We start from the raw sequence: 13942 nt of genomic DNA on the forward strand, positions 1-13942 counted from the left end.
TGATCAGATGTCACATGTTATGTTCAGTACATAAGTGGTTAATATATGTTGTAGAATCAGGTGTCATATGACATGTTTAGAACAGGAGTGGTCAATGAAAGTTGTATAATCAGGTGTCATGTCTCAAGTCATGGTCATGCAAGATTTTTTTTTAACCAATGTTATGTTTTTTGTGTAGAATACTATATATGTTATCTGTAATAAAGTAAATCACAATATTTCAGTTGTATTCAGTTATGAAGTATCAGACAGCAACCCTTTGACATACAAACTGGAGTGGTATTCATCAGTGTAATAAAGTAAATCACAATATTTCAGTTGTATACAGTTACGAAGTATTAGACAGCAACCTTTTGACATACAAACTGGAGTGGTACTCATCAGTGTAATGAAGTAAATCACAATATATCATAATACTATGTTTCTTAATATTTTGAAGACAAGAGTATTTGCAATAAATAGAATGTACACTGAATCACTGAACACTAACAAGGGCAGTGTTTAACTGATCCACATTATGGGTACTATTATATAGTCTTCGCAATGAACTGTTAAATCTACAGGCCCGGAGATCAATTTTTGAAAATTTTTGGTTAGATTCTGTTGGCCTGTAGATATGATGTTTACAGGCCCGAGAGCAATTTTACAAGCCTGGGCTGCCATTCAGCGTGTATGCTATATAATAAATATCTGTAAATGTGTTAAACATTTTACTTTACTTACACCATTTCTACATTCCAAGTTAGCTCCGTTCTTTACACATAATTCTACTTCTTTTATATTCAGGTATGATCAGGTGTCACATGTCATGTTCAGTACAGGAGTGGTAAATGAGTGTTGTATGATCAGGTGCCACATGTCATGTTCAGTACAGGAAAAGTAAATGTAAGTTGTATAACCAGGTGTCACATGTCATGTTCAGTTGAGGAGTGGTAAATGTATGTTGTATAATCAGGTGTCATATGTCATGTTCAGTACAAGAGTGGTTAATGAATGTTGTAGAATCAGGTGTCACATGGCATGTTTAGAACAGGAGTGGTCAATGAAAGTTGTATGATCAGGCGTCATGTCTCAAGTCATGGTCATGCAAGATTTTTTTGGAACCAAAGTAATTTTTTTTGTATACAAACTGGAGTGGTATTTATCAGTGTAATAAAGTAAATCATAATATTTCAGTTGTATACAGTAAGGAAGTATCAGACAGCAACCCTTAGACATACAAACTGGAGTGGTATTCATCAGTGTAATAAAGTAAATCACAATATTTCAGTTGTATACAGTAAGAAAGTATCAGACAGCAACCCTTTGACATACAAACTGGAGTGGTATTCATCAGTGTAATAAAGTTAATCACAATATATCATAATACTATGTTTCTTAATATTTTGAAGACAAGAGTATTTGCAATAAATAGAATGTACACTGAATCACTGAACACTATCAAGGACAGTGTTTAACTGATCCACATTATGTGTACTATATAATAAATATCTGTAAATGTGTTAAACATTTTACTTTACTTACATCTGTACATTCCAAGTTAGCTCTGTTCTTTACACATAATTCTACCTCTTTTATATTCCCCTCCCTTGCAGCTGTAAGAAGTTTCTGTAAGCAAAACAAAGCTTTTACGTTTTCCTCTAGAACATACAAATGTATTATAAATGTAATAATTGATTTTAACAAGCTACATTTTTACAGTTTCAACCATTCAACAGTTTATACCAAATACAGTGATTACCAAGAAGGAGTGAAATTGTTGTCTATAGTTTCACAGTTTTTTATTTAGAAAAGTCTGTAGACAATTGTATTATGCATCAGTTTTGAGATCAGCCTAAGTTTTTGTTGAGGTTTGTGTTGCTCGGTCTTTAGTTTTCTATGTAATGTTTTGAATATAAAAAGAAGATGTGGTATGATTGCCAATGAGATTGCCAATTCTACTAAATAGACCAAATGACACAGAAAATAACAACCATAGGTCACCGTACAGCCTTCAACAATGATCAAAGCCCATATGGCATAGTCAGCTATAAAAGGCCCTGAAATGACTAAAGTAGACTGTTGAATTTTGTTTGTTTTTCATTTTTTTCCATGGCGATGTCAGATTCTCTTCGACTTAAAGAGTTGTGACTGTCCTACAATATCTTAAGTTTCTTTTTTTTTTTTTGGTCTCCTGGAATTTTGTGCATGTTGTATATTGAAATTCTGTTCACTGTAGTCATTTTGATTTCTCCTGTTCTCCCCCTGAGAATACTGCACGCCTGTATCTTTATGTACAGTTTATAGACAACATTGGTCACATGACATAGGTCACATGACAATGGTCGCACAACACTGACTGAATCTGAGAATACTGCGCGCCTGTATCTTTATGTACATTTTATAGACAACATAGGTCACGACATAGGTCACATCCATGACACTGACTGACTCTGAGAATACTGCACGCCTGTATCTTTATGAACAGTTTATAGACAACATAGGTCACATGACATAGGTCACATGACACTGACTGACTCTGAGAATTGAGAATACTGTACGCCTGTATCTTTATGTACAGTTAATAGACAACATAGGTCACATGACATATGTCACATGACACTGACTGACTGAGAATACTGCATGCCTGTATCTTTCTGTACAGTTTATAGACAATATGGGTCACATGACATAGATCACATGACACTGACTTTTAAGAAGAAAAACTTACCTCATCCCAACTTTCCATTATATCCTGTAAAAGAAAATGAAATCATTGTATATTTATAAAAATAAGGAGATATGATTACCAATGATACAACTATCCACTCACTTAAGTTCAAATGAAGTGGATGTAAGCAATTATAGGCAATGGTACAGCCTTCAACAATAAGAACAGGAGGCTGTCAAGTTACAGCAAACCAGATTTTCCTGCATAGGTCAAACCCTGAACAGTTGAACAAGTATGGACACAACATTTAAGCTTAAAACAGCTCTGAATTTGGATTCTGATTGAATATTTATAATAGATTATTTTCTAATTAAGAGGGAATGCCACGAACAATCAAGTGTCCTCCCTAAAATTTATTAAAACTACATTTTTAATTAATAATGAAAATGATATTTGTAAATCTGAACCACAAACAGGATCATGTAAAAAAATAAATATTAACACACACAGCAAAAATAACAAGTAACAACTGTGACATCTACCTTCATAACACACATGACTTTAAAATTTCCCTTTGTACAGAAATGGATTAAACCATCAAACATTGAATTCTTGGGAAAGGGCTATAACTGAACATCAAGAAAAGCTTAAATCATGAAAATTGACCTTGACCTTCATTTAGTCACAGGAAACAACATATCTAAATTTGAAAAAAATTCTTTAAAGCGTTTTCATGTAAATGAATGGACACTTATTGGCAGCCACCTGCAGCACGCCCGCCGTACATCCCAAAATCAATAACTGATTTTTATTTTAAAAATTTGGTTAAAAATCCATGCCGTATAGTCAGCTATAAAAGGCCCCAACATGAAAAATATGAAACAATTCAATTGAGAAAACTTACACCTAATTTATAACAAAACTATTTACGAAAAACAAATATGACAGACAAGAACCAGTGATAGCCACTGAACTACAAGCTCCCGAGGTGGGATAGGCACATAAAGAATGAGGAGGGGTTAAACATGTTTGTAAACAGGAGTTGTAATTTTATGAAGAATACATTAATTAGTGTTGTAATCATGATGTCATATTTAGATTGACCCAATACTATTAAATATTGAAATTGATGAATTCTGTATTTTCTCCTCTAACCTTGTCCTTTTATTACATTCCACTTGCACCATATATATATACAAGTAAATTAGATAAACTTTCAAACAATGTCAAACAAAGTTACTCTTTTTTAAATAGATGCTGTAAAAATGACATACACATTTTGCTTACATTTTAGTGTCATTGTTGAAACAATGAAGGGCCATAACTCCTGAACAGCATATAGAAAATTGGCACACTCACACTTGACCTCCATTTTGACATGAGAAACAAAAAATATGAAAACTTTAAAAGGTTTGGTCAAATGTTTCGCCAGTTATTACACAGAAATGTCAAAAACAGTCATTTTTCATTCAAACACAAGGACCATAACACTTCTTTCATAATATGAAAATGTTAAAGTTTTGGTAGCAACAGTTTGTCGAAATTGGGTTTCCAGTCAGAAATGTGTTTTTCTTGTTTTTGTAAAATAATGTTAAAAGTAAGAGGATGTGGTATGATTGCTAATGGGAAGACTCAGTCACTCTTCACCAGTGAGTTTTCAATAATAAGCAAAACCTTTACCAAACAGCAATCTATAAAAGACAACATGGGTCACATGACATAGGTCACATGACTTTTAAGAAGAAAAACTTACCTCATCCGAACTTGCCATTATATCCTGTAAAAGAAAATGAAATCATTGTATATTTATAAAAATAAAGAGATATGATAACCAATGAGACAACTATCAACTGAAGTTCAAATGAAGTGGATGTAAGCAATTATAGGCAATGGTACAGCCTTCAACAATAAGAACAAGAGGCTGTCAAGTGACACACACTAATATAGATCTGCAACTTCTCTATCCATGCCAACATCTTTAAATGTAATGAAATACTGTGAATTCATTATTATTCGTTGGATACCAATTTTCGTGGATTTCGTTGCAACAGGTTAACCACGAAATTTAATATTCAACGAATAACAAATTTTCTGTAGTGTTGTATGCATAATTTGGCAAAACCACGAAGTCCAATATCCTCAAACCTATGAATTTTCCTCAATCCACAAAAATTGATACCCACGAACATAAATTAATCCACAGTTTATCCTTTAATAAAAATAGATCATTATCTAATTAGAGGAGTTCACTTTATAAAATTATATATATAACATTCAGAAAATTCTTCAAACAATTTACCAACATTTGACCAAAGAAACGAGAAAAAAAACTTAAAATGTCATCATTTATACAATGTCTTTTAAAAATGGTTTAAAAAATGAGTTATTTCCCTTTGAAATTCTGTTCACTGTAGTAATTTTGATTTCTCCTGTTCTCCCCCTGAGAATACTGCACTCCTGTATCTTTATGTACAGTTTATAGACAACATAGGTCACATGACATAGGTCACATGACACTGACTGACTCTTGAGAATACTGCACGCTTGTATCTTTATGTACAGTTTATAGACAACATAAGTCACATGACCATTGATTTTTAAGAAGAAAATCTTACCTTATTCCAACTTGCCATTATATCTTGTAAAAGAAAAACACAATTTCATTGACAACGGCATGTGCACCCTTAGTATCTATCGATAATTTTTGGTATCACTCTACAGTGCTGAGAAAGGAAATTATCAGTTAGTAAGACAGTGTTTTCCTTTTTTCACTAAGGTAAGGTGGGTGTTTTAAAAAAATAACTTGCAACCGGGTGGTTTTTTTTTTAAATGTCCAACCTTTTTTAATTTACTGTGGGTGCACGTGGGGGTCACAGAAATAAAGATTAGTATAATATTCACATTTTATGGAGTTGAACAAACATAAATAGAAGTAGTCATATTAATTGTCAAATATTCTTTGATTTTATTTTTTCAAAAATTTATCTCTTTTATCTCTTTTTTCATTTACAATTTTATGCATCAGCATGGATTTAAGTCCTTTCGATCCACGTTTTTGTTCTGTTTCTTGCTTTTGTGCCGCATTTTTGGCACACAGAACAGTAGTATCCTTCCTCTGTGACTATAAGTCATTTGAAGTCTTGCTCATATTTGTCTTCATTTGCGTGTCTTTTCCATTGTTTGGTTCATTTTTGTTCAATTTCCACAACTTCAACATTACTATCAATTTTATTTAACTTATTTGGTCTAGTATTTTCTTTATCATCATCGTCATCTTCCTTTCTTTTCCCCCGATTGATTAATGAAAACATTGAAATTTGACGATTGGACGCCATCTTTGTCAATGAAAACAAGGCGGGATTAGTATTCAAATTTTAACGGTACGGAACCGAAAAAAATCCGGATTTTGAAAAAAAAGCCGACCACCTCCTAAAATCGAAAGGTGGTCGGCTTTCAAAAGAAGGTGGTCGGCACACCCGGCTTAAATGACGAATGGAAAACACTGTAAGATCAAAGGAAAATTTCCTAAAATAGTGATTATTTGTATATATATGGAAATTCTGTTCACTGTCATGACCATAACTGTAGTCAATTTAATTTCTTCCATTCTCCCTCTGACTGACTCTGAGAATACTACACTCCTGTATCTTTATGTACAGTTTATAGACAACATACTGGTCACATGACCATTGACTTTAAAGAAGAAAATCTTACCTGATCCCAACTTGCCATTATATCCTGTAAAAGAAAAACACAACATTTTATCATGTTTGTACACAACAGTTGTAATTTGAAGAGAAATATTTTTAAGGGGCATTAACTAAAAGAAACAAAAAAACATAAAATATAATCATGAAAATTAATGAAAGTTTGATCGGTTCTGTTTTGTTAAAGTTTGTTAAAGGGGGTTCTACATTCATGACATTTGACCGTTACAGTGAAAAATACATTAAAAATTTTTCTGGTGTATTTTTACAAGCAGAATCCAAATATATGATAATTAAATAAATGGGGAATGTGTCCATGGGACACAGATGATGCCCCCGCTTGCATATCATATAACGTTATAAAGGGGCATAACTGTAGAACAGTAATATTGTCACCCCTAAAATTCAAACATGATCTGTATTTTGTGGTAATAAGCATGGTGTATAAGTTTCATAACATTTGGTTGAGGCTAACTTGTTAGAGAACGGAAACGAAAAATTCAGCATTTTTTTCCATTTTTAAACATGGTAAAGGGGCACAACTCTATAATGGTTAAAGCAACACCACCAAAATTCAAACTTGATCTGTGTTCTGTGGTAATAAGCATTGTGTATAAGTTTCATAACATTTGGTTGAGGCAAACTAAAGTAAGAGAACGGAAATGAAAATTCAGCAATTTTTCCATTTGTAAAGGGACATAACTCTAGAACGGTTAAAATGACGCTACCAAAATTCAAACTTAAATTATGTTTTGTGGTAATAAGCATTGTGTATAAGTTTCATAACATTTGGTTGAGGCAAACTAAAGTAAGAGGACGGAATCCAACTTTGGGACGTACGGACAGACAAGGGTAAAACTTAATGCCCCCTCCATTACATCCGGGTCATAAATTCTGTGGAGTAATTAATTGTGTACACTTTGCCTTTACGTTGTTTTCGAAAGAAACTTCTTTACGTAAAGCCTCTGTCTAATTATCTTTATGATTAAATGATTAAAAATGTTAAATACCCAATGTGAAATCTTAATGCCCCCTCCATTACATCCGGGTCATACGTAAAGCCTCTGTTTAATTATCTTTATGATTAAATGATTAAACATGTTAAATACCCAATGTGAAATCTTAATGCCCCCTCCATTACATCCGGGTCATACGTAAAGCCTCTGTCTAGTTATCTTTATGATTAAATGATTAAACATGTTAAATACCCAATGTGAAATCTGTTGGCCAGAGTTCTGCAACTGTCAATAAGGGATTACACGTGGGTCTTCGTCAAACTCTTATTGCAACTTCAGCATGTTATTGTACAGTCTGTCTTCATGGCCTTAATGCCACTTTATATTACATACATTTTTACCCCATCTGCCACCAGTCAATAAGCCTGATCAGAATCTGCAAATAAAGATTTATATAAAATGTTAACATGGTTAAACATGTAAATTATCATTGATATGGTCATAATTATAACTATATACAAAACTTTGAATTTTTGAAATACTACAGGCTTTTCTACCTCAGGAATAGATTACCTTAGCTGTATTTGGCAAAACTTTTATGAATTTTTGGTCCTCAATGGTCTTAATCTTCGTACTTTATTTGGCCTTTTTAACTTTTTTTTTATTTGAGTGTCACTGATGAGTCTTTTGTAGACAACACAAATACAAAATTTCAATCCTGGTATCTTTGATGAGTTTATTTATCATGTTTATAAACAGATGTGAACCTGTAAAAAAAAAAATCCTGGGTCTAATATTATTAAATGTAATTTAAAGAATGGAATGCCAATAAAATTTGCTGACAATACAGTGAAGGTCATACAGTTCCCTCGTAATTCAGATTTTATAAAGAACAATGTGTACTTATCTAATCGAAATTTCTTGATTGCAGGTGCGTATTTTGTGGTATGTACTTGTACACAAGACAGGCATGTGATATCTAATTCATGTTTTAGATTGCTAGAGTAAAGGAGGGGGCTAGATACGGGGAATTCTGTAATTCGAAGAGTGAAGCCTATGGTTCACATACATGTACCTGTCTATTTGTTATATATATTACAGTGTTTTTGTTAAACAACTGATTAACATTGTTATCACAACTAATTCAAAAAAACAATTACCCCACATCTATGATTAGTGATACATTATTAAAATGTAATAACATATACATGTAGCCTAGATGAAATTTATTTTGATAATCACGTTTATCTAAGGGGACGACCATTTCATATACTAGACGTGCAAAATAAATTGTGATACCATGGTTACTGACAACGATTTTAAACAGCCTGCAAACTGCACAAGCCTTAAAATGGTGGGAAAGAGATTACATAAAGTGATCTGGTACAAGGGTTAAAAATGTGATTACCCAGTGATCTGGAAGGTTTTGTTCACTATGGTCCCAGGGCCCCTCGAAAATAAATTCAATGGGCCATTTTAAAAAATAATGGGCCATTTGAATTGACCTCTGTAAAAAATAAAAAAAGTATCAGTATATTTTGGCAAAAAGGTGTTGGTACTTACCTTTATCATGTTTATGATTTTTAATAAAATCATGGATTTTGTTCCTGTGATTTTGTAATTTCAATTTCAATGAATATATATACAATAACTTCTTCCAACCCCAACAATATTTCAGTTAACCTTTATTTACTATGTTTAAACTGGTACTGTTGCCTTGTTCATGTTAATGTTTTTTTTTGTACATTAAATTTGGGTCTTTGTCGATACCATACTTATTCCAGATGTTCTGTATCAGAGGTCATTTCATCTTGTATTATTATAACTTCATCACGGTGACAAGAATAACAGTATAGAGTACCATTAAACAAAACTTAGAACAAAACAACAAATCGCTGAAGTCATGTTTACAAAATGTCAAAACAAGCCAAAGACCAAAAAATGACAAGGACAGTTAACATGGTTAAGCGTCTTTTATGGAGACAAAAACTATATTCCTAAAAAGTCTTTGGGGTTCTTCAATCGAAATAATACCAAACTAAACTAAATGAGATTATTATAAGAGTTAAATCTCGTCTGTACTAGCCAAATTTCACAAATTTAAAGATGTTTATAAAAAAAATATATCATGAATGAGGGTTAATTAGGTTTTTCGAATTATCAGATAGACCGCATGGTTCTATTATTACTATAGGAAAACACCCGAGACGTTAAATCCCATGGTTCTATTATCAGGCCACAGACCACAATTAATTCCTCTATCAGTTCTTTATAACATGTATAACGTTTTGCATCATTAAAAAATTTGCACCATGCACTTTTGTCAATTTTTTTTTGTGTGTAATGTAAAGTCCTAGTCCGTTTTGTAGTCCAAATATATATCTAAAATTCAGAAAGATTGAACCAATCACTTTTACAAATTGAGCCAATACACATCCATACCCTTATTGACAAGTCAAGAGATGTTCCAAAAACTGTAAATATTACCTTTTTGCACTTGGCCTAATCACTTATTCCATATCAAAATCAGTTTAAATACAACATCCAAAAATTTATTTCACCTCTCTTCTTTCATTTCCACCCAAAAAAATCTAAGAAATGAGTGAGGAAGGGAAAGAAAAAAAATAAGGAAAAATATACTCTAATTAAAAGGAACTATATTCGTGCAGAACGAAAAGCGGGGTCATTAATTGTTGTCTTGGGCCTATTAGGGGCCTAAAACTTGACAAATTCTGATAAAACTTGGCATGATTTAAGCTTAGTATATTATAAAAGCTTAGTATATTATAAAACAGTTTACAAAGTTTCAATGCCATATGATACCAAATAAAAAAATGTGGCATTTTTTATATCTGAACTTTGGGTGCTGAATTGTGGCGTTGAATTAGAACAATTTCAACTATCAAATTTGAGCTTCCGATGCAAAGACTTTAAGAGTGAATCTATACTATGAAACGAGAAGACCTCATTTTGTGTGTCGCTTCTCTTCCTTCCACAATACATTAATCATTATACCTCTGTGTCCTACAGTTACCATGCATAGTCGCATTTGTCATCCTTTCTTATGATTATTCAGATTGAGTTAATTTTGGAGAAAAAAAACGACAAAAAAGGAGTCCGGATATGATTCCGTCATCAGACTGACCTTCAGTCATAGATGAGACTTCCTGTTTGAAACATGCACACGTACTACCAATCGTATGATAAATAACAAAAATGAAAAATAAAACAGCCAATCAGAGCGTTCTCCATATCATGGTGTTTAGATCACAAGAACAACAACTATTATACCTCCTTAGACATGTTAGAGAGGACAATTGTTTTTGGCGTTTATCTACATCATGTACATGTAAATAACGATTATACTGCTTTAATATAAAGTCTCTCTGTATTCTGACTACTGTTTTCTTTGAAATGTTAAATATTTAAGGGGTCATACCAGTTGCATAACATGCATAATATATATCAAAATAAGTAAAACATGTGGAAACAAGAATCACAGTGTCCATAGTACACGGATACCACATCGACACTACACGTAGTTCCGTTCACACCCCATTTGTCTTGAAGTTCATCTATCATCTTTCAATTGTATTGTTAGAAGTTTTAACAGTTCTCTTAATTCGTGTCACTAATGTGTATATAAAGGGAGTTTATCATGTTTATGGATAATATATGGATGACATTCACAATGTTTGACACGAAGTCATTTTGAATATAGATTTAAACAAGATCAACATGCGAAGGCGCTTTGATTGTCATTCTTCATCTTAAGTTCACAGTGAGACTTTACGACTTGTAAATTGAATAATTGCACCTTGTAAGTTAAGTACGTCCCCTGGGACCAGTATATGTACAAAAAATGTATCATCGGGCTTAACTTTCTGCTTTCAAAGCTGCCTGACAGCATATGGATTTATTTTAAGGTTTGAGTTTTGGGATGAGTTTTGGGAAGTCTTAAGGTTTGTTTTGTTTCTGTATAGTAACTTCCATTGTTCAGGTGAAGTATGACTGTTTTATATCTACTTCAACCCAATACTTAACCGAACCCTAGTCTATTTGAGCAATCTTGATAATGATAGTATCATATCTTAAATGAGATCTCGCTAGAATAGACAAGGTGAGTTATCCTGTCATTCTTTGCCGAACTGTAGTACTGTTAGTAGTACATTGTCATATTTTGTCGAATTGGATGAAATATTTACTTGATACGTGGAGAAGAGAAATATATGTAAAAAAAAAAAAAAAAAAAAAAAAAAAATCGACAAAAACATTGATGGAGAATCAATTTTATCAGGTTACATTTGCTTAAATGACTTCGGGTTTTATATCTAGTTCACCCCAATACTTAACCGAACCCTAGTCTATTTGAGCAATCTTAATTATGATAGTATCAGATTTGAGTTATAATCCACCAATTAATGGTAATTCCTGACCATGCTGACCAATGCTGACTAGTCCAAATAATTATAGCGTCTGGCAAGGCTGATTTCATTTTCTTCTGGGACGCCTTCCTACGACGTACGTAGGAAGGCGTCCCAGAAAATTCATAGGAAGGTGTCCCAGGAAAAAAAAATAAAATAGCCTTGCCAGACGTCATAATTAGGCCAAATAAAAAGGTATGTGTGGTTCCAGTTAAATCTGAAAACCAGATGCTCCACAGGGCGCAGCTATATACGACCGCAGAGGTTGAACCCTGAATAGTTGGGCCAAGTATGGACACAACATTTAAGCTGGATTCAGCTCTAAATTTGGATTGTGATTAAAAAGTTCACACAGCATAGGTTTCTGACACAGAATGAGTGTGGTCTAATGAACTTAAAATATTTGTTTTGCCTTTGAGCAATTCACTATGCTGTTGAATGTTAATCCTCTCAAAAAAATGTTTGAAGAAATTTTCTTTTTATTTATGAAATCTGAAATGAGAAAAATTTAACCCCCCCCCCCCCATTTTTTTTTCACATCCCCCTTTCCCTTTTTCCAAAACTGATCTCAATTCAAATTCCTAATGGAGTTTGCAACAATAACTACTCATTTAAATACATCATAAAATATTAAAATGTAAAATAAAGTGCTTGTTATCACTGAATGGTAAAGATTGTTCTAATTTATCAGTTGGTAGTAAAAGTGAATATACATTGTATATTGTATAAAACAATGATTTAAGCTGATTCAACTAATATTCTGGACAAAGAAAGATAACTCCAATTGAAAATTTTCGCTATTGCACAATATTGTGCAATTAAATATTTCTTGCTATTGCGCAATACTGTGCAATTGAAATATTTGCTATTGCACAATACTGTGCAATTGAAGATTTCTTGCTATTGCGCAAAACTGTGCAACTGAAAATTGCTTGCTATTGCACAATACTGTGCAATTGAAGATTTCTTGCTATTGCTGAATACTGTGCAATTGAAAATTTCTTGCTATTGCACAATACTTAATATAATAATTTTGGATCCTGATTTGAACCAACTTGAAAACTGGGCCCATAATCAAAAATCTAAGTATATGTTTAGATTCAGCATATCAAAAAAGCCCAAGAATTCAATTTTTGTTAAAATCAAAATTTTGGACCCTTTGGACTTTAATGTAGACCAATTTGAAAACGGGACCAAAAATTAAGAATCTACATACACAGTTAGATTTGGCATATCAAAGAACCCCAATTATTCAATTTTTTATGAAATCAAACAAAGTTTAATTTGACCCCGATTTGGACCAACTTGAAAACTGGGCCAATAATAAAAAATATAAGTACATTTTTAGATTCAGCATATCAAAGAACCCCAAGGATTCAATTTTTGTTAAAAATCAAACTAAGTTTAATTTTTGGACCCTTTGGACCTTAACCCTTTCCCTTTCATGCATTTTAGACCTTTACTTATCGAAAATACATTATCGAAGTTTAAATGAATACAGAATTCGCATCAATGGTCATACACATGCCATGTTGGGGTCAAATGAAAGATAATTGGTAAAATATTTGAAAAAAATTAAGTTTGACGATAATTCGTCATTTTTTGGTCACGTGGTATATTTCCAAAAGTCACGTGACTGTTGGAGAAAAAGTGAAAAAATACGAAATCCTTGGGCAAAAAGTCGTGCAGAGACATATTGGTGGGCTAATAGGGTCAGGTTTTGATGGAAACACAATGCTTCGAGTCTGTTGAAGCCATATAAGTTATCATAGTGGTATAAATAGACGCATAACGTGCTATAGGCCTTGAAATATCGATGTCCGTAACATTCAAAATTATTGATTTTAGACGCTCTTTTTGTCCGATTTCAAACTTGGACCCTAGTTATTTGTCTAAATCGTTTTCAATCAATCAGCAGCCTTAACTTTGTTTTTACAAGGGAAAATTCATTGAATTACCAATGCTAGCTCGATCTGGGACACCCTTGACCGAGCCCGATGGAGCAAAGGGGGTAAAAAAAGGGGAGGGGGCAATTTTGCACACACATTCTTTTAAAAAAAAAATTCGTAGTCTTCCTTTTTGAAATTGAAAGTAAAGTTAAGTTAAGTTACATTTAACATAGGAAATTGTTTTTCCAACTCCGGCAGTGAGATTCGAACTCTCAATCTTAGCGCCTTGAGATAGATCAGCGTACCCCTGCGCCAC

At 32.9% G+C, this 13942-nt stretch overlaps 1 protein-coding gene across 1 annotated transcript in view; it reads right to left on the bottom strand.

Moving 5' to 3' along the window:
- LOC139493894 (uncharacterized) overlaps positions 1-13942 on the bottom strand; it is a 482493-nt gene that overhangs the window by 441449 nt on the left and 27102 nt on the right. The window contains exons 2-4 of the mRNA XM_071282058.1: positions 7566-7749; positions 6365-6388; positions 1525-1608 (exon numbers count right to left, since the gene is read on the bottom strand). Of these exons, the coding sequence (XP_071138159.1) occupies positions 1525-1608; positions 6365-6382 (102 nt within the window). The 5' untranslated portion in view covers positions 6383-6388; positions 7566-7749. The remainder of the gene's footprint in view (positions 1-1524; positions 1609-6364; positions 6389-7565; positions 7750-13942) is intronic.

This window comes from Mytilus edulis, chromosome 11, assembly GCF_963676685.1.
Source record: "Mytilus edulis chromosome 11, xbMytEdul2.2, whole genome shotgun sequence".
In the NCBI taxonomy this organism is placed as follows: Eukaryota; Metazoa; Mollusca; class Bivalvia; order Mytilida; family Mytilidae; genus Mytilus; species Mytilus edulis.